Source organism: Maylandia zebra, linkage group LG20 (genome assembly GCF_041146795.1).
Source record: "Maylandia zebra isolate NMK-2024a linkage group LG20, Mzebra_GT3a, whole genome shotgun sequence".
Lineage (NCBI taxonomy): Eukaryota > Metazoa > Chordata > Actinopteri > Cichliformes > Cichlidae > Maylandia > Maylandia zebra.
The window spans coordinates 37,696,354-37,718,853 of NC_135186.1; the positions used below are offsets into that span (position 1 = coordinate 37,696,354).

Here is a 22,500-nt window from a genome sequence, read left to right on the forward strand (position 1 = left end):
CAGGGGCAAGGGTACCTAGACCCGGTTTGTAGAGTACGCTTGGGGAGTGTGATCGTGTGTACAGCGTCTCTTTATGTCTGTCTCCACGTTGGTTGAGTGTGGAGTAAGTGCATATGAGAGCATGAGGGTGGGAATGGATGTTTGTGTCTGTGTGTGCCTGTATGTCTGTGTCTATATGTCAGGTTGGGTGTCAGACGCCACCTCTCTGGGGACATCTCAGGTCCTCCAAGGTTTGGAGGCCTATCTCCACCCACCACTCCGGGGTCTGAGTGGCCACCAGGGGGCAGTATCCATGGTTACAACATTTCTTCTGGTCCTGTAGAAGAAAGCGGCCCTCGGTGACATCACTGCTGAGTTTAGCTGTGTCCCAAAACGTCGGCTGCATCCTTCGGAGATCCGGCCTTCGCCGTCTACGTGGGCCGGGTCCTTCGAAGACAGAGAAGGCCGGAAGTGCGAGGCTGTGAAATGGGACGGTCCAGCCTTCAGATCTGCGTCACCGCTGTGTGGGTGGAGTTTAATAAACTCGCCGTCTGCTCCTTGCTGTCTAAAATATAACAGGACACTGGAGTAAACTCTCGACCGTCTCACTCTTCTGTTTAATCAGTTTTCTGTTTGACGTTTTTTCAGCTGTGTGAAAAATCCCGGAGGAACCCACCCGATGGATTAATAAAGTTTTATTTAATCTAATAACTTTGATCTCAGCCAAACCGATTTACTCTGGAACAAACAAAACACAGAACAAAGTTATCCAAGTGACTTATATATCATGTTTAACCTGAGTAGCGAAAGACAGCGATGAAGCCGGGAGTCCGCTGCTCTCGCCGGCTCGAGTGACCACTGAACCCCCCCGGTCAGCTATCGAGCTGGTGGGTAGCAGACGTCTCCGAAAACGTCGGAGCACTTTTGTGCGATGTCTTGATAAACCGAGCAGATATTTGATGTTTACACAGCTACATTCGCGCCTGAAAATATGTTAAAAGTTTATTTTGTGACCCAGAAAGATTAATAAGACTTAGTAGCGGCCGCCATTGTTGGAAACTGGAGTTTGGCTGGGCCGCGCTATGAATTCTGGGATATGGTGGGCCACGAAGGACACACCTGACCCATCCTTCAAATTCGGGGAAATGAAGGACGCATTTGAAGGAGTCGATGAATTGGGACAGCCTTCGGCGCGTCGCTGTGACGTAATCGGTCTACAAATGCGGCCTCCAGAGGATGCAGCCGACGTTTTGGGACACAGCTCATTCATACTGAATAAAACGTGAAGGACTTTCATGCACATGCTCACTGACTCCTGGGCTCTGATTGGTGAGTCGTTAGCCTACAGCTTCACGGTCAGATCCACGCCTTGGTAGGCGTCACGCAGGCGACTTCCCCTCAGCATGCTCATGCTGACTTCACAGGCGTGTGCAGTGGGACCGTTATCTTGCACTCTCCTGCAGCACAGCGAGCAACAGGCTGTGCGCGGCGTGGAGACTGCATACATGCGTCACGCCCTGAGATGACAGCGCAGTATCTCTGTCACCAAATCACCAGACCACACTGTGGACGATGGCGACACTTCTTCTGTCGCCACATTTTTAGAGTTGACAGGCAGAGAGAAAGATCCCAGCATGAAAGTCCACCGCCAGCTACAGTACTGCAGGCGCACCGTGCATGCTGGGATCTGCATCGATCAGATGCATTAATCATGCTTAAGTGCGTACGCCTCGCATTTGTGATGGTTTCCACAGATTTAGCTCCGTCAGCTGCGATGACTCGAGAAGCTCTCTGCTGCTGACGGATGCTGCAGGGTTGCATCTGTGACTTTTGGCTTGTGTCATATGATCAGCTCCTCACGCATTTCACCGACGACGCCTCAGACAACGGTTGGCTTCCACCGCCTGCCTTGGCCTCCCGGACAGGAGGAGGACAAACTGGCGTGTTTTGAAACACACTTTCACTTCCCGTGGTGGAAGGCTATTTTCATCCTCCGCTCGAGTTCCTCCTTTTCTCTCTGATTCCTACGGGGAAACTCGGGGGCCTCCACAAAACACAGAGACGCAAACATAACGGCCGAGTTTGGACTGAACACCAGCTGTTTGTAGAAAAACAGGCTTTTATACCGACATCTTTCAAAATAAAGTCCTTATTTCTGCTCTGACACTTTATTTTTCCAGACTTTTATTTTACCAAACAGATTCATTTTTGTGTTTGTATTTTTAAAAACTCACTATTCTATATTATTAATTCTTACAATCGTATCTTGTCCGTCACCTCTGCAGGTGCGGAGCAGCAGGAGACAAAGCTGTGATGAAGCTTTTTCAGGGAGAGCTGCTGCGTCTCCGTCTCTGTGCATCTGAGAATCGCTGAGCTCCTACTCACTGAAATGGTGCTAAAGACCGACATGCGGTGTGCTCGCGTCTTCAGCCCAGACGGGTGCACAACAGCGGGGAGGCGTCACTCTCATCACGGGGGCACGCAGTCTGTTGGAAGGTAGCGAGGTGCCTCGTGCTAACGTGTACGTTAGAGGTTAAAGGGAGTAAGGCCTGTAAGAGGAATAAATGTAGGATTTCATGCAGAGGTGAGCAGTGGCGTTGCTTTGAGCTGATGTTTTGGGTCCGTTTGCAGGAAGATTTCTTTGTGAACGTGAGGAAAACGAACCCGTCACACTTTCCTATGAAAGCAGCAGCACGCCGTTTGTTGCTGGTTTCATCGTCAGCTGTGCTCGATGGCGTTCCTGAGCAGGAAATAACGCCGGCCTCAGACCACCTGAGAGGAGAAACCAGCAGTTTGGCCTGAAGAAGGGAAGACGGAGGCGTTTCGTGGCGCTGCGATGTCTTCTTCTGTGGTAGCAAGGCTTAAATGAAGAGAGGTCCCATTGTGGTTTTACCATCTCCGTGTCTTTATGCTTAGACAAGCCTGAACTGAGGCTTCGTCATCTCACGCCTCAGTTCTTCCTCTGTCAGAAACTTGGTGTTCTCTGTTCTGATTGGCTGCCCCCCACAAACAGAAGGTTTGAACAGCAGTGAGTACACACCCCCTCTGTGACATCATCATCAAAAACTGTGAAACTGAGCGTTCAGAGCAGCCTGAGCTTTAGACTCAGTGTTACTGAACACTGAAAACACGAGTACAAACCAGAGCAGCCTGAACACACAGACACGGCAGGTAACGACAGCAGAGGACACAGGTGAGACGCACAGGTGAGGCTAAACAAACAGCGAGGTTACCACAATAAAACAGGAAATAACTAAACAGGCAAACGTCACAGACTGAGACCTGGAAGATAAGGAAGGCGGAGCTCTATAACGACAGATACCCGATGACATCACTAAGCAGGGCTCTAGACTAACGTTATTCCATGGTTGCACCGGTGCACCTAAGAAAAAAAGGTGCACCAGCACAAAAGTGAGGCGCAATTTTGGGGGGAAAGTTGCCGTCCACACAGACACTATTGATTTGTAAATGATTAACTAACAATCTGTCAACACAAAGTTCTTTATTTGGAGCTCAGTTACAAGAAAGAGAAGTTACTGAAAACTGCTTGTGCTCAAAGTGCGTTGGCTCTCTTTGGTAATACTGTAGACGATGTTAAACGTAATCATCACATCGGCTCCTCTGACGACCTGCTTGCTGCTGAAAGGCAGCGGGCGGAGGGGACACGTGGGCATTTATCGCAGCATATAAAGTGTTTCTGGATACACTGCTGCTTTTTCAGCACTCAGAGGCTGATGGCTCCGTGTCAGAGCTGGCTGTGAACGTCAGACAGATCAGGCCAAGAAAAAGTCATCAATCGTTCTTTTCTCATTACCCACGGCTACATCCACTAGGCTGCTCACCCGGGCTGGGCATCATCACTGATTTCTATAATCCACAGGTGTTGAACTCCAGTGTGATTTTATCAGAGTGAATTCATGACGATGTTTATCAAACGTGAAGCGTAGTTTGGATCTTCTTTTGCTGCTGGTTCAATGAATTTTGGGTGGAGAGAAATAAAACCTGCAGCTCAGAATCGAGCGCAAAAAAGACGTAAACGCAAAGTGCGGCCCCGCTGACGCATCAGAGTCAGCGAGCTGTCGGCTTTCAGCCCCGACGGCGTGTCCGTGTGCGGGCCGTCGGGTGAGAAAGCCGAGAAAGAGAACGCTGATTCTGACGCGACGGTCCGCTCTGCGTTTTTGTGTGGGGTCCGTTACCTGCTCTCATTTACTGTTTGGTGGTTGTTGAAATAGTTTTGAGAGCTTTAACCTGAGATGCTGACAAAATTCATTTATATTTAAAAGATTCAGGATTTAATGAATCGATATCACTTTGTTCAAGCTGCTCACCTCTATCCGCCTGCACTTTCAAATACACACAAAGGACCACGGCCAATCACAGAGGTCCCACCCCTGACTATCTCTGATTGGGACACACGATGAGGGCATGATGTGTGTCAGTTGTTGACCACACGAAGACTTTCAGAGTTGCAGAGACCTTTTTTGTTACTGGAGCAGTTGGACCAAGGATTTTTTTTAGTTGCACCACTGAAAAATGTGGTCGGATTTGCGACTAGATTGGCTGCACTCTAGAGCCCTGCTGAGAGTACAAACACCTGGAAGGGAGATAACAGCACAGGAAATACACGAAGGTGAGAAAAGTAAATATAAAAGACTCAAAGTCTAAAACATAAAACCCTGAAACAGCAGACTCAGGCTGACGGATTTTATTTGGACGTGAGCGATGGGTGATGTCATAGTGGTGGTTTCCATCTTTTATTTACAGTCTGTTTGATCTACTATAGTGGTTCATACAGCAGCGTTCAGATTAGCAGGTTACTGCTGTGTGTGTGTGTGTGTGTGTGTCGTAGACGAGCTCACACGCACACTAACTGTGAATAAAGGTTTTAGTCTTCACCTAAAGTGCAGTGTGTTTTCTTTGGGTCACGTGACTCGTGCACGCCGTGAAACTCACGGCGGATTTCTTTTAAGAGACGTGAACTGGTGAAGCTTTTAATGACGTCACGTCGCGTTCACCTGTCTGCCGCTGCTCTGGTGGGCAGGAAGTACTGATTTGCTCATATTTGACGCTTCCTGCTTTCCGCGCACCAGGACGGCCCCACGCGCCCCTCCGCTCTGCAGCCGCTGGGTGGAGGGCTGGCTGTGTTGGAGGAGCAGAGGAGAAGCAGGAATCAAACAGGTGTCCGGTCAGCTCCATCAGCCCGCAGGAGGAGGTCCACATCGACGGTGATGAACAGCCGAAAGCTCGCAGCCTCCTGACCGACAGCGGAGCTCACAGCAGGAGGAGCAGGAGGAGGTGACCGACTGCTCCGCGCTGTAACAGGTGTGTCTGAGGAGCGCGCGGGTCACCCCCGCCCCCCCACACCGGAGCAGGAGCTCCGTCTCCTCTCCTGGACATCCCACAGGCGCTCACTCGTCTTTCTGCAGCAACATAGGAGGAGGAGGAGCAGGAGAGGGAGAGGGGAGGCTTTTTTTCAGACGGCAATTTAAAAACGGAGGAGGCGTGCTCTCCTGTCGGACACGGTTAGCGGCTCTGCCCGTTGTCAGCTGCCCAGTGTCGGCAGTGTTTGATCTCATTGGGTCCGGACTCGTTTCTCCCCCCGGCGAGGAGGCAGGGAGCCGCCGCGTGTCCGGTGGATCCATCAGACCCGGACGGTGAGCGGATTCGCGCACGGCAGAGCGGAGCGGCTCTCCCTCCCGTCCCAACCGGTTATCATGGCAACCAGGACAGCCGGGAGCGCGGGGGACACGGTGACGGCCCCCGCCCTACAGCGGGCCCGGGCCCCCGGGGCTCCCGCGGAGGAGTTCCAGGACTGGTGCCTGCGCACGTACGGAGACTCCGGTAAGACGAAGACCGTGACCCGCCGCAAGTACAACAAGATCCTGCAGACGCTGCTGCAGGGGGACGAGGAGAACAGCCACGCGCTGTTCCTGCACGAGAAGAGCGGAAATCACATCAACGCCAAGTTCAAGTTCTGGGTCAAATCCAAAGGCTTCCAGGTCAGGACGCTGCCCGACGCCAAGGGCGGCTCCGCGGGCGGCCCGGTGCTCTACGTGCCCATCAAGGCGGCGACGGTTAGTGACGGTTCCTCTTTCTCCCACAGCTGTGTGTGTGTGTGTGTGTGTGTGTGTGTGTGTGTGGCAAGGTTTTTCTGCGCAGTGTACCAGGGGCACGGAGAAAAGTTGTCGTACCATAGGCACGAGCAGTGTGTGTGTGTGTGTGTGAATCAGGAAGTGAGAGTGAAGCTGCACTTCACCTGGCTCAGTGCCACCTGTTCCACCTGAGCTCCGTTTCAAAGTAAAACCAGCAGAACTATTCAAACTACCGAAACTTTATTTATACAGGACATATTCAGGGGTAGATGTGTTTTTATTAAAAAAACACAATAGTAAAGGTGAGAGGAGGTGATGATGATGATGTTTGAGGAGGTGCACACAGCAGTCACGCCAGCACACGATGCTGTTTGTGATTTCTCTTTATAATGAATCCTGCGCATCTTTTTATGTCCACATACAAACCTCACGTTTCCTGTTCACAGTGTAAATGTTTGTCTTTAAACCTGATTTGTGCTCTAAATGTGAAAAGTTTGAATTTATCTGGACGTCACACTGATGATTATGCTGATGCTGGTGAACGTGCCCGCGAGGCGTTCATTAGTCAGATTAATCTCATTAGTCTCCTGATTGGATGTTCAGATGATTGAGGCCTTTTCTGTGTGTGTGTGTGTCTGTGCGTGTGTGTGTGTGTGTGTGTGTGTGTCTGTGCGTGTGCCTAATGAAGCTGAAATAGGCTAAAACGCTGTAATATAATATAATCACTTCTCTTCACAACAAACACCTGAGCAGGTGCACAGAGCCGTGGAGTGGAAACGTCTGCTACCTTTGAAATGGATCATTTTCTAAACCTGTTTCACTGCTAGTGTTTACATTACACCCCATAATGATTCCACTCCTGAACTCTGAACATGTGGATGCTTTTACTGACAGGTTAAAATGATTCTGACACTTTAACAAAGCTACAAACAGTCGCTGCATCGACTGTAACAAACATAACTGACTGACGGGTCGTTTTATGACGTTTTCGACTGTTTGAAACATAAATAAGATTTCAAATCCATGGATATCTTCTCAAGTTTTTCTTTTTGTTGAGCTAATTTCCACAATAATTCAAAGTTCACGATTGAGAAGACACTGCAGGAGAGAAGGATTCATTTAAAGCCCTGAACCTCCCTGCCATCACCTGCTAATTTAACACAGTCCATGTTTTTCTGAGCGGCGGCTCGGTCTAAGCTCAGGTGAGGTGGATAACGGGCACGTCCGCTCAGCTGCAGCTCTCTCAGTCACTGACGCTGAAAATCAAACCCTGAAGTCAAGCGTTGCACCCGCGTGGACATCCTGTGGGAAGATTAATGAGCTCGTCTTCACACGTTTATGACGTTTCGTGGTTTTTAAAAAACACATGCTGCATATAAAACATCCCGGTGCCCACCAGCGAGCTTTGGGCTTTCTCCGGGAACGTGATGGAAAATATGTAATCTGTATTTTATTTAAGTGGGTTTAATCCACAAAAGCCTGAATAGATCTTTGTTTGTCACGTGGAGTAACAGTAAGCACTTCAATTCAATCACAACAACCGTCGCCTTATATTGTAAGGTAGACCCTACAGTGATGCACAGATCAATCCTCACTGAAACCACGGGCAGCCTGATATAACGACTATCTGTGGAAGACTGTGGAAGGTCTCCCTCCTGACGCTCCGCCCTCATCGTTCCCGCTCTTTGTCCCGATGCTACAACGTCGCCGTGGATCTTCTGATGTGTCAGTGACTCTGGGCTGATATCAGATGTATTTTTTGGGATCATCCAGGAGTAAAAGCACAGTTTATCTAATAATAATTTATTGATATTCAATAGAAACTCTTTAGCGACATAGTAAAGTTTTCATTCCAAACTTGATTTCGATTTATTTTTCACACTTTGTGACGCTGTGGCATCATTGATGTTACTGCAGTGTCAGCTCTGTTCGTGGGCATCGTCGTGCAGCAGGAGGAACCTGTCGCGGTGTGACAACCTCCAAGCATTTCATCCTGATGCCTGAGGCCAGTCAGGGTGCTGGTGCCTAGCCTGTACAGGTCTGTGCGTCCCTCCATGGGTATGCCTCCCCAGAGCACACATGTGCTCAGGTGAACCTGCTGTCATCTGTAAAAAGTAGGAGTGCAACGATACTCGTATCGATATTGAACCGTTCGATACAGTGCTTTCGGTTCGGTACGCATATGTATCGAACAATACAACATTTGTAATTTATTTTATCAACTTTCCTTCTGACGATGCTGTCTGTGTGGAGCGCTCAGTGGATCTGCGCTCGACAGTGCAGCCTAGGCGGAGTAGTCAAACGCAGATCCACTGAGCGCAGCGCAAGCTAGCGAGACAGAAGCTAAGCCCGTTGCAACATGGCAAACTGAACCTCCCCCACCCTCATTCAGATCTGGCCTTTGGAACTATTTTGGTCTTCATGTGACGTATGACCCTGAAGGTAAGCGCGTCATGGACTAAAGTAAAACAGTAGACACAGCAAACCTTACTGATCCAGGAGGAGCTGGATTACCTGTGGAACCTCTGCAGGGGCCAGGTATGGTGCTACCACCAGTGACACAAGACGAGGAGGGGACCTGTCAGAGACCTCCACCCGGGAAGCTTTCCTGTTTGGGGCTTTGCTCATTGTTAGCCCTGACCGGGTCGATATCTCAAAGTTTAATTAACGTGATGCTAAACTCAGTGTGTGTCTCTGGTGTGAGTGGATAACTAAGTCCACCAACAACCCCTCCAACTTCTTGCCTTCTTAAAATGGAAAATCGTATCTTGTGTGTTTATCTCAGTACATGTGAGACCGGACGGATGAAAAATTCTGTCAAATAATTTAACTCAGTTTTATTTATAAATCACAACAACAGGCAGTTGTAGATCCTACAGTAATACATGCAGAGAAATACCCAACAATCATATGACCCCTTATGAGCACTTTGGCGACAGTGGGAAGGAAAAACTCCCTTTTAACAGGAAGAAACCTCCGGCAGAACCAGGCTCAGGGAGGGGCGGGGCCATCTGCTGTGATAGCTTGGGGTGAGAGAAGGAAGACAGGATGGGTAATTAGAAATCACATCTATCCACATGTTTGACCCTCCAAACGTTGCTGCTGTTCAGTTTTCCACCCTCGTTTGCGTCCACAGTTGGAGCTGGTTTAGTGTTTTTGGAGATCAGTCACAACGTGACGTGTTATTGGAAACCAGTTAGCTAACCTCCTGCTACAAACAGAAAGACCACAGGTCCACATAGGGCTGCTCAATTAATCGAATTTTAATCTCGATTACGATCTGGGCTTTCAACGATCATTAAAAATGACTGAGCCGATTAGTAGCCCCTCCCTCGTGCTTTACTCTTGCGCTGCTCCGTGTGGCAAATCGAGCGCACCTCTCTGCATTTCGAACACGCGTCACAACAATTAAGAGGACCCGAGGGAAGCTCGGAAAGCTCGGAAAGCTGAGCAGAAGTTATTTGGAGAGGAGAGTGACTGCTGTTGGTTGAACAGAGAGGTAAAAAAACTTCAGTGGTGTGGAAACATTATGGGTTCAGTCAGACGTGGATCAAGTAGACACAGTGTGTAAACTTTGCTACAGTGTAGCTGCACCACAGAGCAACACTGCAAAGTTCACTAAACACAGATGTTTACATTTTTCATTGATTTCTTATATTGCAAACATTTGCACTGTTATCAGTATTTGCACTATTTTATATTATTTTTTAAAGTCATTATTCAATATATTGTTATTGTTAACCCTTTAAATCCCTGTAGAACCTGAACCGTGTAAGCTAGCGCAATAATTTGTTTTGCATATGAAACCGGAGGAGTTGTACTTACATCTTATGCCATCAGCTTGTCCTCGGTCACGGTTTCCTTCCACATAAAGCTTTGCAAAAACTGCATAAAAAGCACTTGCAGGAACAAAAACGTAATATTCCAGAAACACGCTTTGCCGATCCGATCAGCTGATCGTAACACTTCCCACATTGAAAAAGACGTCAACGCGAACTTTTTTTTTTAAACTTTATTTAACAAACAATGAGTATACAACATACGAACAGATGAAGTATACAAAACAACAGAACATGAACACACAAAGCCAGGGGTAAAAGAAAAAGGTAACAATTATAAGAATACACGCAAAAATTCACATACATATATTGTTGTGAGAGGCTTTCTGTTGGTGGCGTCTGATATTGATTGTATGTACATTTGCACATCCTTAAAATAATGACAGAAATATGGTGTTTTGTTAGTAAACTTACATTTATGGATAAAAAATTTAGCTAAAAGTATTAAGAAATTTATCATAAAAAAACATTTCTCATGCTTCTTGGGGAACTTAAAGAAACAGAAGAAAACTCCCTTAAAATATGGACAATAACAAAGCTGCTAAATTCTTCCAGAATCTCTGTGTAAAAGAACAGTACCAAAAAAGATGTGTCACAGTTTCTGGATGATCCCCACAGAAAGTACAATTAGTATTTATGTCCCTTTTAAATTTGACCATGTAGTGACTACGTCAACGCGAACTATCGCATGTCCGCCATTTCCTGTCCAAAACCGGAAGTGACGTCATTTTCGCGGGAAATGTAGTTTTTTACTTGTAGGCCTTAAAAGCCTTTACTGGTGTTTTTATAAGTCATGTTTGACTCTATACTTTTCTGAATAGTTTCTGTGATGCTTAGAACTCAAATTGCACTGCTTAAAATAGTTTATTTTGATGCACCTGCTGCTTTCTTTGCAAATTTGCATCATAGGATTGTTTTTTGTTTTTCCTGCAGTATATAAAAATTGCTGTATCTCCAAAATAAAACTATGAAGACACTCAAAATAAATTTCCTGTTGTTGTAAACTATTTTTTGCAACTTTTTTGTATTTAAAGTTTTGAGGGATAAGCCTCTTAAATTTCTCCAAGTAGAAATATATGTAAAAAAACAAAAACGATTTTCAATTTTTTTTTGTAGTTTATTGCACTTTTTTGTAATTAATGTAGTTACTATGGACTTAATGCAGACATATTATTAAAATATGGGCTATAACAGTTGTATTGATGTGTAGCAACTTGAAATGCTCCCACAAATGGCACTACAGCATGTAAACATATAATATAAGCTCTGGCGGACTTGGTTCTATGGTAGGTCTTAAAGGGTTAAATAAATATCGTCAAATAATCGAGATCTCAATTTCAGTGAAAATAATCGTGATTATCATTTTTGCCATAATCGAGCAGCCCTAGGTCCACAGACCCCGTGGAGAAGCTCAGTCTCCTTTAGGTTTCAGCCTCGTGTGTTGCACGCCAAGCAGGCTCTGATCACATGACCTCAGGCACCTGCTGTACGGCTGTAAGAAATGTGCTGTATGCTGATATTTGGCGGATCGTCCTCACGCAGCAGTCGCCCCCAGCTGCTGTCAGAGCAGGAGATGTTCACACCTACACGAAGCCGCTGCTCCTGTCCTGACTGTAACACGGTCAGTTCTTCTCGTACTGTTACTTTTTGACGTCATTTAGTGACTTCTAACGACTTTTGGGACAGCCAATAGCAGTTTTCCTTCCTGAGGAGTTGGTGTCACTGATGTCACGCCGTCCGCCTCTTTAACATTATCATAGTGAAGACGACCTGCTGACCTTCAGCCTCAGAATGATGAATGAAGATGATTTAGGTGACTTTATCGTGGTCAGGGTGTCAAATGAATACGATGGTAACGACCACGACTCTGCCGGTGAGGCTGTGTTCATCGTTCATATACAGGCTTTGCTCTCCTTGCTCACGCCCAGTAGCGGCGTCCCGCTGTTGCTCTGATCGCTCTGTGATATTTGTTTCTGTTTGTGTTGTCCTCGCGCTGACCGTCTGTTTCTGTGTCGTCTGCTACCTGCTGAGCCAGCTGACAAACACTAAACAGGATCTCACCGCCACCTCGAATGAGCAGCTTCCTGTCTGACGGCGTCACGCTGAGCGGGGAATGACCCGAGCGGATCAACAGCTGATCTCACACACCGACTCACAGGTGGTGTGTGTGCGTGCAGAGTCACACACAGGTGAATGAGTCAAACACTGACTGTAGCACAGCTGCTGCTCTCACGTTGCAGCGAATTATTGCTGACAGCTGCGACGGCGTTTGGAAACGCGCTTCCTGTCACAGCAAAGTCTGAGCCTCAGATGGACGAATACTCCCGGAAATGCTTCACATCATAACTGATCCATGTCACGATGTGTCGGTCCTCCGCCTGCTTTCCTCTTCCTCCTCCTCTGTTACTCGGGTTTTACCCCCCAGCTGTGAAAGGCTGACGGGGTGTGATGGCGACACGGAAGCCTCGGCTGGCGATCCTGGTCCTGCTCGCTGTAACGGCTCATGGACCTGCAGGTTCTGACCCTCGAGCTCACAGAGGGTCTCCAGAGCAGAACCAGCACTACAGTAGCTGTTTTTATCACCCTGCTGAAACTCTGAGCTTTCAGCTTCTGCTGGCAGGAAAAAAAGTTTCAATGAGCTGAACAGAGAAGTTTGAGCTTGATTATCCCAGCTGGGGTCTTTGGTTGGACACAGTCACCCTGAGGATCACGCAGGAGTCTGATTGAGGTAACACACTGACTGCATACACGTGTGAGTATAATCAGCACTGTGACTTCAGGCTTTGTTTCCACGATGGAGAATGCAGCCATCAGATTTCACTTCCACACTTCCTGTAATGGAAGCAGAGTCTGGGGACGAGGGGGGCGACTCGCCCATCGCTGGGGCGTGGTGAAGGCTCTGGATGTTGTCGGGCTGTCCTGGCTGCACTGTGTGGAGATCTGAACAACGTTCAGCTTCAGGCTGTTTTCTGAGCACCTGCGGGACGACTTCTCTATGCCATGAGCCGGCCACGGTGGCGTTGGTTGGTTGGCTGGGGGGTAATAATGTAAAAAAAGTGAAGTGAAGCTTGTTTGTGTTTTTGCTGCTGGTCACAGTAAACTCTGTTTGTGTGGTACTGAAGCACTCGGAGGCCCCAGGAAACACTGAGAGGTTTGTAGACTAATGATAGCTGCTATCTTTGCTCTGGTGTCAGGCCCATGCGATGACTACTTCCCCCTCTGTCGGCTGTCTCCAGCTGGAGCAGCAGACGTCGGCCTGTTTCGAGCACGAACGCTTAAGCGGCGACTCTGTGAACAGATGAAGAGCTCACGGTGGGAAAACGGCGCTCAGCCTCTGACCTGCTGTTCTTGTTTAAAAGTTTTCCATAAATCAGAGAAGCAGCCGGAGTCCGGCGAGCTTACATCACTGGTCTCGAACGGGTCCCTGTGCTGATGAGTCACGCCGAGTTAGGAAACATCAGAGGAACATCACACATTAAAGCTGTGACGAGAAGTGTGTGTGTGCGTGTGTGTGTGTGTGTGCTGTCAGGCTCATGATTGGAGTACAGGTGGAGGCGCTCTGCTGGAAACGGAGACAAACATCCGTTTTAGGCTCTTTGGAAGAATTGAATGTAAATGAGTGGATTTAGTGTGTTTTTGACCTTCAGGGTCACGTTCGTTCTCACAGCTTAATGAGAAACCAGATGAATCTCGTTAAATCGATGGCATCAGGTGTTTCTTGATTTTATTGAAGCTGAACCAAAGCTTGCATGAATCAGTACGTCAGAGATGAAAGACTTTAAACACACAAAGACACAAATATCTTTGTTCTCTCTGCGCGTCTCTTCTTTTATCACCTGAAGTGAAATAAAGCAGAAGAAACAAACTTTCCAAACACTAAAACACTTTAATTGGTTGGATGTGAGACAAAGAGAACGTGATTTCTTCCAACAGATTGAGCTCAAAGTCTTAATTGGTGAGGCTGAATTTAGCTGGTTGCCATGCCTTCAAAGATTTCTCGGTAAATACAGCTCGCTGTGTTTAAAATAAGGAGCGCGGTCACCTGCCGTGCACCTTCAACCAATTAAAACTAGAATAAACTTTCTTCTTCCACTTTGTTTAATATGAGAAAAATGAGCCTGAAATTAAGCGTTGAAGAAAGAATTCGATGCAGTTCTCTCACCTCCTGCCTTCAGCTGATCCCACAGCCAAACTCAAAGCAGCCGCTCGCCGTCACGGCGCGGCGCTCTGCTGTTACGGTCGTTGCGTTTTCTTTCGTCTTTGTTTGCAGTAAACCGAGCAAAGTGCAGCTTCTGTTCAAACATGACACGAAACCTGCGTCACTGTTAGTAACGTTAGATTCAGTCATTAATACTCATTTTGGGTTCATGTGTGAAAGAAAGGCACATGTAAGAGCGAGGTCAAAGGTCAGAGTAACGTGATGCTTAGAAGCGTCGTACATCAGTCCTTATATATCAGTACAAACACAGAACTCGGGGCGGGGCTGGATGGAAACGTTTGGAGGGTCGTGAAGTCGAGAGCTGGTAACCACGAGCATCGTGGTCGTTAGCTGCAGAGCTGCGGTCAGGCTAAGGCTAGCAGAGAGAGGGCGGAGGATGACGGTCCTCCGTGGACAGAGACGAGCGTTCACACTGAGATTGTGCTGCGTGTGCACACAGCTGATCAGAGCGCCAGGAAGCCCACGGCTCCATCGAGCGAGGAGGCGCTCGGCCTGGAAGCGGGGCGATGTCTTCACAGGAGGAGCGACGTTGCCGTGTGCGTCCGAGCGTTGAGGTTCTGCGCTCCCTCAGAGAGGAGCAGAGCTGCTGAGAACCTCCGCGTGGATCCTCGCTCCGCTACCTTCACTGAGCACGCTCGGCTCACCTCCCCCTCCCTGTTCTCCTGTTGCTATGGTGAACGTCTCCTTTGGCGATGGTGAAAAGAAATTAACACCAGTCTTAATTAGACTGCAAGGCTTCAATTTCCACCTCCATTCCTCCTCCTCCTGCTGACCTTCTCCTCCCTCTTGTCCCCCCACCCACCACCACCACCACCACCTGAAAGGCAGGCGGCCATATTAACAGCAGCCACCAGGCGTCATTAATGTGAGCCGTCAGTCAAAGAACCGAGTGAGCTGGTTGGACGGCTCCCAGACTAACTGCAGTAAAGTCTGCTTTGAGTCACCTCGCACGTGTTCGTGTGAACACGGTGAACGAGGAGGGCTGCGCTTCTAAACGCAGTTCCAGTCTTTGCAAATGCAGCTGGTTTGAGTCTGTGTTAACCGACGGGTGGAGCTGCTGTGCGTCATCACGCCGAAGCTACAAGCCCATTACTGCACGAGGAGGATGCAGGTGTGGTCATGTGTCAGACAAACTAAAATCACGTGTGGGTCTTTGTGTGGAAGCAATGATTGAACGATGATGATACGATCGTGTTTGGCCCGACGGTCTCTGTCATGCTTGTGGAGATGATTCTGCCTCGGAGCAGGACGGCAGCTCAGTGTGACCGCTCACGTGTCAGGTGGTTTTCCCATCATGCTCCTGGTGTCGCTCATTTCATCACCAGTATCAGAGCGTCGTCATGGTCGATTCACTGAAGAGTTGGAAACTGATTAAAATCAGCAGAGAGAAGCTGCACGGCCTGCAAACTGTAACTGTTTACTGTGTGTTTGTGCTGTGTGGCACAGCTGCTGCAGAATATGGTCGCACACTGTGTGTATGAACACATGAAATAACAGGTTAATGCTTCTAACCCACCTTCAGTACGTCACTGGTGTGTGTGCGTGTGTGTGCGTGTGTGCGTGTCTGCACTTACACAGCAGCACCTGTTCATGTGTGAAGGCTGAGTGTAGCGCTCTGATAGGTGTGTGCGTGTGCGTGTGTGCGTGTGCGTGTGTGTGTGTGCGTGTGTGCGTGTGCGTGTCTGCACTTACACAGCAGCACCTGTTCATGTGTGAAGGCTGAGTGTAGCGCTCTGATAGGTGTGTGCGTGTGCGTGTGTGTGTGTGCGTGTGTGTGTGTGTGTGTGCGTGTGTGCGTGTGCGTGTCTGCACTTACACAGCAGCACCTGTTCATGTGTGAAGGCTGAGTGTAGCGCTCTGATAGGTGTGAGCGGTGTGTTTGTGGGTGTCGGGCTCTCCCTCTGCCGTGTTTGCTCATGAACCGTGGCGGTGGGTCAGGTGCAGGCGGCGCCCGGGTCATCCCGTCGTCTGGGTTTCCTTCAGCCTTCGAGGCCCATCGAATCCGGGCTGCGTCTCCTCTTATGCTAATGTTTAAAGCGCTGCCATCCTGCAAAGGAGGATCTAATCTAAAACATGTACCCTGATCTCTCTGAAGCTTTTACTGTGACACCGGCGACTCTGCTTTGTGCTCTGCCTTCTGCTGTTGTTGACACGAGTGAAAGATGGAGCGACCAATGGATGGCTGGGACTCTCTTCCCACGCTGTCACAGTGAAGGAAGTCGGCCTGTTCATGGATCCAGAAACACGTTGGGATGGCAAACCAGCTGCTCGTTACGCCGTGCCCATGCCGAACAATACCGTACGCACTGCAGCACATTATCTTATTCTTTTCTGCTAACTCGTTATAATACAGCCTCTAAACTTCAGCATATTTCTGTGAAGTTACAAAGTGACTATATTCACAGGCTGGTTACGGAGCATTATAGACCTGCAGAGGATGTAGAACACAACGTCGATCGTGCACAGCAGCGTAGTGAACATGATACAAAGATGTACAAAGGGCAGATTAATCATCCTTCCTTTGTTCAACAGCAGTCTGATGTTGCTGAATTCTAATTCAAGTGTCATTTCAAATCAAACACCTGACATCCTGTTTAATTACAGGGGAGTTACGCCCTCGTTCACGGCTGTTTTATAAAGTGTTATATGATGAATATACACTGTCTTAAACATGATTATAAGTGTTCTGAAACAAACCCAGCACAGTGGATTGTTCTGGGTTTATTAGCAGGAAACGCGATGCTTCGATGCTTCGATGCTTCGATGCTTCGATGCTTTGATGCTTTGGTTTAAACCACGAATCGGTTTTTCTTTGCACTCATGTCTCCTCCGTGTTCAGGTGGAGCTGTTGGAGAATCTTTTGTTTTCTGGAAGGTTTTCCTGCTTTAGAGCAGGCGGGAGGAGGAGGAGGAGGAGGAGGGAGGTGTTCTTGTGGGACAGCGGCCTTCTCATTATCACATCTTCCCACCTCCCCCTTTAAAAAAACCATACCTCTCTCCAGTATGCCTTCTCTTCCATTTTCAGCCTCCCCACAGATGCCCGCCCCCCATGCTCGCCTCCTCCTCACCTCCTTCCTCCTCCTCTGTGCCCCTTCCCTGCCCTGCTGCCAGCGCTGCTGGATAATTAGCTCAGTGCTCCTCAGAGCAGCAGTGTGTTGTTGCGTGCTCGTGTCTGCATCACCGTTCTCTGGCTCATCATCGTCACAGTAATCCTCTCCTCTCGTGTTGATCTGACGGCGTCGTCATTGTGTTGAACCGTAACAATGATGTTTAAAAATGGCTGACAGGAAACATGCGGTCCTTTTTGTTGTGCACTGTAAATGTCAGCAAGTCCTCAAAGTGGAATCAAAACATGTTGATGCGTCAGAGCAGAGGTCACCAACCTGTTTGAAAGTGAGAGCTACTTCTTGGGTACCGATTAATGTGAAGGGCTACCAGTTTGACACACACTTCTCAAATAACAAATTTCCTCAATTTAACTTAATTATGTGTTATCATTAATAATTAATGATATTCATCTATGTAAAAACACAAATTATGTTAAATATTTTTCACCATAATTATAAAGAATGCAAGTAGGAAACATAAATATCAATATGCAACGCTTTATTTCTATGTATCTCTGCAAGTATTTACATTTTGAAGTGATCACTTCTACAACATTTTCACTTACCACTAACAAATTTTAACAATCATGCACTGTTACACACATGATTTTTGTATGTATGTAACATACAAAAATCAACTTTCAAATTTTACAGAACTTTTCACCAAATCTGCAGCATTTTAAAGCAAATTGTCACATGTTACACTTAACAAACACATTTGTTTTTCAATAATTAAATTCAACTTTGACATGACACTGTAATGTTGCCACTGAGAACATCTAATATGGCTTTCTTTGTCTGTTAGTGGGAAACCTGGCATTGCATGCTGTTCACCAGTGTGTTGTAATCTGGGGTATAACTTGACACTGGAGCTCTGAGTGAGTCTTGCAGATGTGCATCAGAGAGGCGTGTTCTGTGTTTGTTCTTGATGAAGTTCATGTCAGAAAAGGCTGATTGGTTGAACCAAACAGGCTGGCAACCTTCACAGCTGCTGTGCACACACCACTGTACTTTTCTGTGTCAACAAGGCACCAAAAGTTTGGTGCACCCTGACAGGCTTTGAGGTGGACGTCATTTTGCAATGTTCCAGTTTCGATTTCCACCTGTCCAGCATCCAAGCTGAACATTGAACTTAGTTGCTCAGCAATGCATGTTGTGTCCACATTCATGAAAGGATTGGAAACAAATGAGACACATGGCTCAAGCTGATCAAGGTCACAAAACCTGTTCTCAAACTCTTGACCAAGTCGGTTTATGACTTGAGTGTACTTTTCTGCAACTTGGTCAAAAGTCTCAGATGCAGAAGCAACTGCACTTTGCCAGATCCTGATCCAACTGATCGGCCAAGTTCCCGGACATAGCCGACACTCTTCTAACAATTGTAGTTGCCCCCAGCTGGACATCGGAGAGAGTGGAGATTACATCGTTTCCATACTTCTCGTCGTTAAGCACAGCTTTTGCAATTATCATCATTGCTTCTTTGAAAACCTCCCCGTCTAAAAATGCCTTCTTTTTCTTAGTCATGAAATGTGTAGCTCTAAATGAGGCTTCGGTTGCTTTTGGGGAGTTTTTCACCGGTCTTGTGAAAAAAGACTGCTGTTTGCTCAAACCTGCCTTTAACTCGCAGTGTGCTGCCCTTTGGGTAGTTAGCATGGTAGCTTGTGTGACGCGTTGGGAAATGTCTCTCCACATTGTGCCACTTTGCCGTTGCCACAGTCGCCCCGCAAATGAGACACACACATGAATCTTTCACAGTGGTAAAAAAGAACTCTTCCTCCCATTCACTGTGAAAATGATGTTTTCTTCCTTTTTTCCGCCATGTTTTCCTCATCTCCTCACCTTTGCCTTTGCTGGTCTTCACGGCAACTGTTTCCGTGGAGACCAGCTAGCACTAAATATTAGATCATGATCTAATATTTAATAATAAACTTTTTTTTTATATATTATCTCTAACAAATTAACACCAATGCAATTGTGATTAAAAAAAATAGCAAGAAAAAATAAAAATAGATGCAGCTTACTGGTAAGTTGTTATGGTGAGCTATTTTTAGAACAGGCCCGCGGGCGACTCATGTGGTCCTTGCGGGCGACCTGGTGCCCGCGGGCACCGTGTTGGTGACCCCTGCGTCAGAACATCCAACCTGCAGTTCCTCTGATGTCCAGCAGGGGCGGTAGTGAGTCCCATAGACTCCCATGTTAAAATAAACATGTATACACAAACTGATTGGTCTCTGTGGATCATACATGGGCACAATGCTTCTATAACTCACCTATTTTCATTATTAGGGGCGTGGCCTCTTTGACTGACAGGTGGATGTAGCTGCTAGCTTCACCTGAGCTGGACCTCTGGACCGTGTTTGTGCTGTTGGAGTCTTCTGGAGCATTTTTAATGACATCATGTGACCAATATCACGGTGGCTGTGAGGTCACTGTACTAACAGAGCGTCTGAGGAGGCGGAGCTTCATTTTGGTGTGCAGTGAGATTCTAGGGTTTTGATTGGATGTTACTGAGCACTGATTAGCAGCATCTGGCTGAGTGATATGGAATCCAAAATAGAAGATTAATGTCAAAGACAGGTTTGAACCTCTTCTACCTGTAATGCTTATTTAACAGGTTTGTGACTCTGAGAGCGCCGTGATACTCAGAAAGGTCATTTATTGAACTGGGGCAGCAGCGCTCTTGGTTGCCTGGCAGGTTTTGGGTCTGGACTCTAACAGGACTGAGAGGTCCTGATGATTATGCCTCATTATGAAGATTTCACACGCACGCACCTAATAAATCTCTTGGATTACAGCAGAAACACTTCTTCTTTTTTTGTGTGTGTGTGAAATCTGATCCCGTGGAGCTTCGGAGGCCTTCTTCCTCATCAGCGTGTTGCTCTGTCCACTCTGGGGAAACGGTGAAGTGAGCAGAAGCAGGCGAGAGGCTGTGCTGAGCAGAAGTTTGAAGTCTAAAAGAAGTGTGGTGGGCGAGGTTTCTGTGATAGCAGGTGAAGCTTCTATTTTTGCTGCCAGGTTGGAGGTTAATTAGCCAACAAACAGCAGCAGCGCTGGTTGTTGGCTAAGGAGCAGCGTGACAGATGCAGTTGATGAAAGCTTCGTTTGTTTTTCCTTTGAATGAGCCGAGCTGTTTTTAGCCTGCGTTAAACCCGCGGTGCAGAGCCCGGTGTGTTCACACCTTTCTCACAGACTGTCGGCGCTCTGGTCACACACGTGGAAGCGTGGCGCTCTCATCAGGCCGTACATGGCTGTTTGTCAGGTGCTGCCTGTGTCTCACTGCTTTGATTCAAACATAACGCTTCACGTTAGAGACTCCGCTCCTCATTAGCAGTGGCAGCTTAGTTTGCACTTTTATTAGCGAGGAGCTTCTTACAGTCCTGTTTGGACCTTGGCGTCTCTGTTTCAGGCGCACTTGTTGGCTAAGTAACAAAGGTACACGATCACATTTAGGGACAAACACTCTGTCAGATCCACATCTGTGTAGGTTCACAGTCACAATAGTCTGAGGAGCTTGAAAAAGGAGGAAACTTGACTTCCCTAAGTTTGTGAAGATCATCCCAGAAGCTTCATCAGTCCTAAAAACAAATAGCGGAGAGTCGAAAAGGAACACACACATGCAAAGAAAGCTCTTAAAAGTGGCCATCCCCACCTTACTTATCAGGTCTATCACAGTGTTTTCACCCTCGGTGTTAAGCTCTGGTGCTGATGACCCACACTTTGTTCGCACTTTGGCTCACGTGACAACTCGCATGATCAGCGGTGGGTCAGTGACCACCTCCCTCCCTCGCGAGGGCTTAAATACACTTGTTTGTAGAACTGAGACGTCGTCTGCTTCTTCGAGCTGCTCGGATTCCGCTAGGTTGTGGTTTGGAGAGACGGCAGGGTGAGGCGCTGCTGGGTCAGGATTGGGCAGTGGCAGCTGGTGGGAGGGGTTTTAAATAGGTAGCAGCTTCACGTGTTGATCATGCGAGTATCAGGTGTTCTGGTTCATACTGAAGCGCCTCGAGGCAGAAACCTTTAAATGTCCTGTGGACGCTTTGCCTGGTGCACCGCCACGTCTCCGTGGACTGCAGAGCGGCAGACGGTTTCCTTTCATTCACGCTGTTTCTCACGTGTTGTTGCTTAAAATGTCCCTGATGTGATGCGTCTATTAAATATTAACACCGCTCCACTTCCTGATGCTCTTGTTGGAGGCGGATCTTTTCTTCCTGCTTTGCATCGTGGAACCTGAGGGCTGTGTGTGTGTGTGTGCTGATGAAGACGGGCAGAGGTGGAGGCTGAAGAGCAGGGGTGGTGGTGATGGTGTGGAGGGGGGCATTCAGTTTTCATTGAATGGACACTGTGTGTATCCTAGCAACAGGCTGGTTTGGAAATGGGATGGCAAGCTCAGCTGAGGCACAGAAAGAGGGGAAACAAGAGAGCGAGGCTGCTGATAATAAGAGGGTGGAGGTGAAGGTGCAGCAGGTCAGAGCAGAGAGATGGAGGCTCGGATGGAGGGATCAGGCAGCACCGTGGAAACGAAGAGAAGAGCAAGAGGTGGAGCAGTTGCTGTAATAATTCTACACAGGACCACCAAAGACTCGGCCCCCAGAGACAAAGACTCGGTCCATAAGAGACAAAGACTCGGTCCATAAGAGACAAAGACTCGGTCTGCAGAGACAAAGACTCGGTCTGCAGAGACAAAGACTCGGTCCATAAGAGACAAAGACTCGGTCCATAAGAGACAAAGACTTGGTCTGCAGAGACAAAGACTCTGTCCATAAGAGACAAAGACTCGGTCCATAAGAGACAAAGACTCGGTCTGCAGAGACAAAGACTCTGTCCATAAGAGACAAAGACTCTGTCCACAGAGACAAAGACTCTGTCCATAAGAGACAAAGACTCTGTCCATAAGAGACAAAGACTCTGGCCACAGAGACAAAGACTCGGTCTGCAGAGACAAAGACTCTGTTCACAGAGACAAAGACTCTGTCCATAAGAGACAAAGACTCGGTCCATAAGAGACAAAGACTCTGTCCACAGAGACAAAGACTCGGTCTGCAGAGACAAAGACTCGGTCCGCAGAGACAAAGACTCTGTCCATAAGAGATAAAGACTCGGTCCATAAGAGACAAAGACTCTGGCCACAGAGACAAAGACTCGGTCTGCAGAGACAAAGACTCTGGCCACAGAGACAAAGACTCTGTCCATAAGAGACAAAGACTCTGTCCATAAGAGACAAAGACTCTGTCCATAAGAGACAAAGACTCGGTCTGCAGAGACAAA

At 47.7% G+C, this 22,500-nt stretch overlaps 1 protein-coding gene across 1 annotated transcript in view; it reads left to right on the plus strand.

Annotated features, from left to right (window-relative positions):
• Positions 1-5,073: 5,073 nt before the first annotated feature.
• The window catches only part of LOC101475413 (nucleolar protein 4-like), a 111,088-nt gene continuing 93,661 nt past the window's right edge, over positions 5,074-22,500 (plus strand). The window contains exon 1 of the mRNA XM_076877932.1: positions 5,074-6,053. Within this exon, the coding sequence (XP_076734047.1) occupies positions 5,694-6,053 (360 nt within the window). The 5' untranslated portion in view covers positions 5,074-5,693. The remainder of the gene's footprint in view (positions 6,054-22,500) is intronic.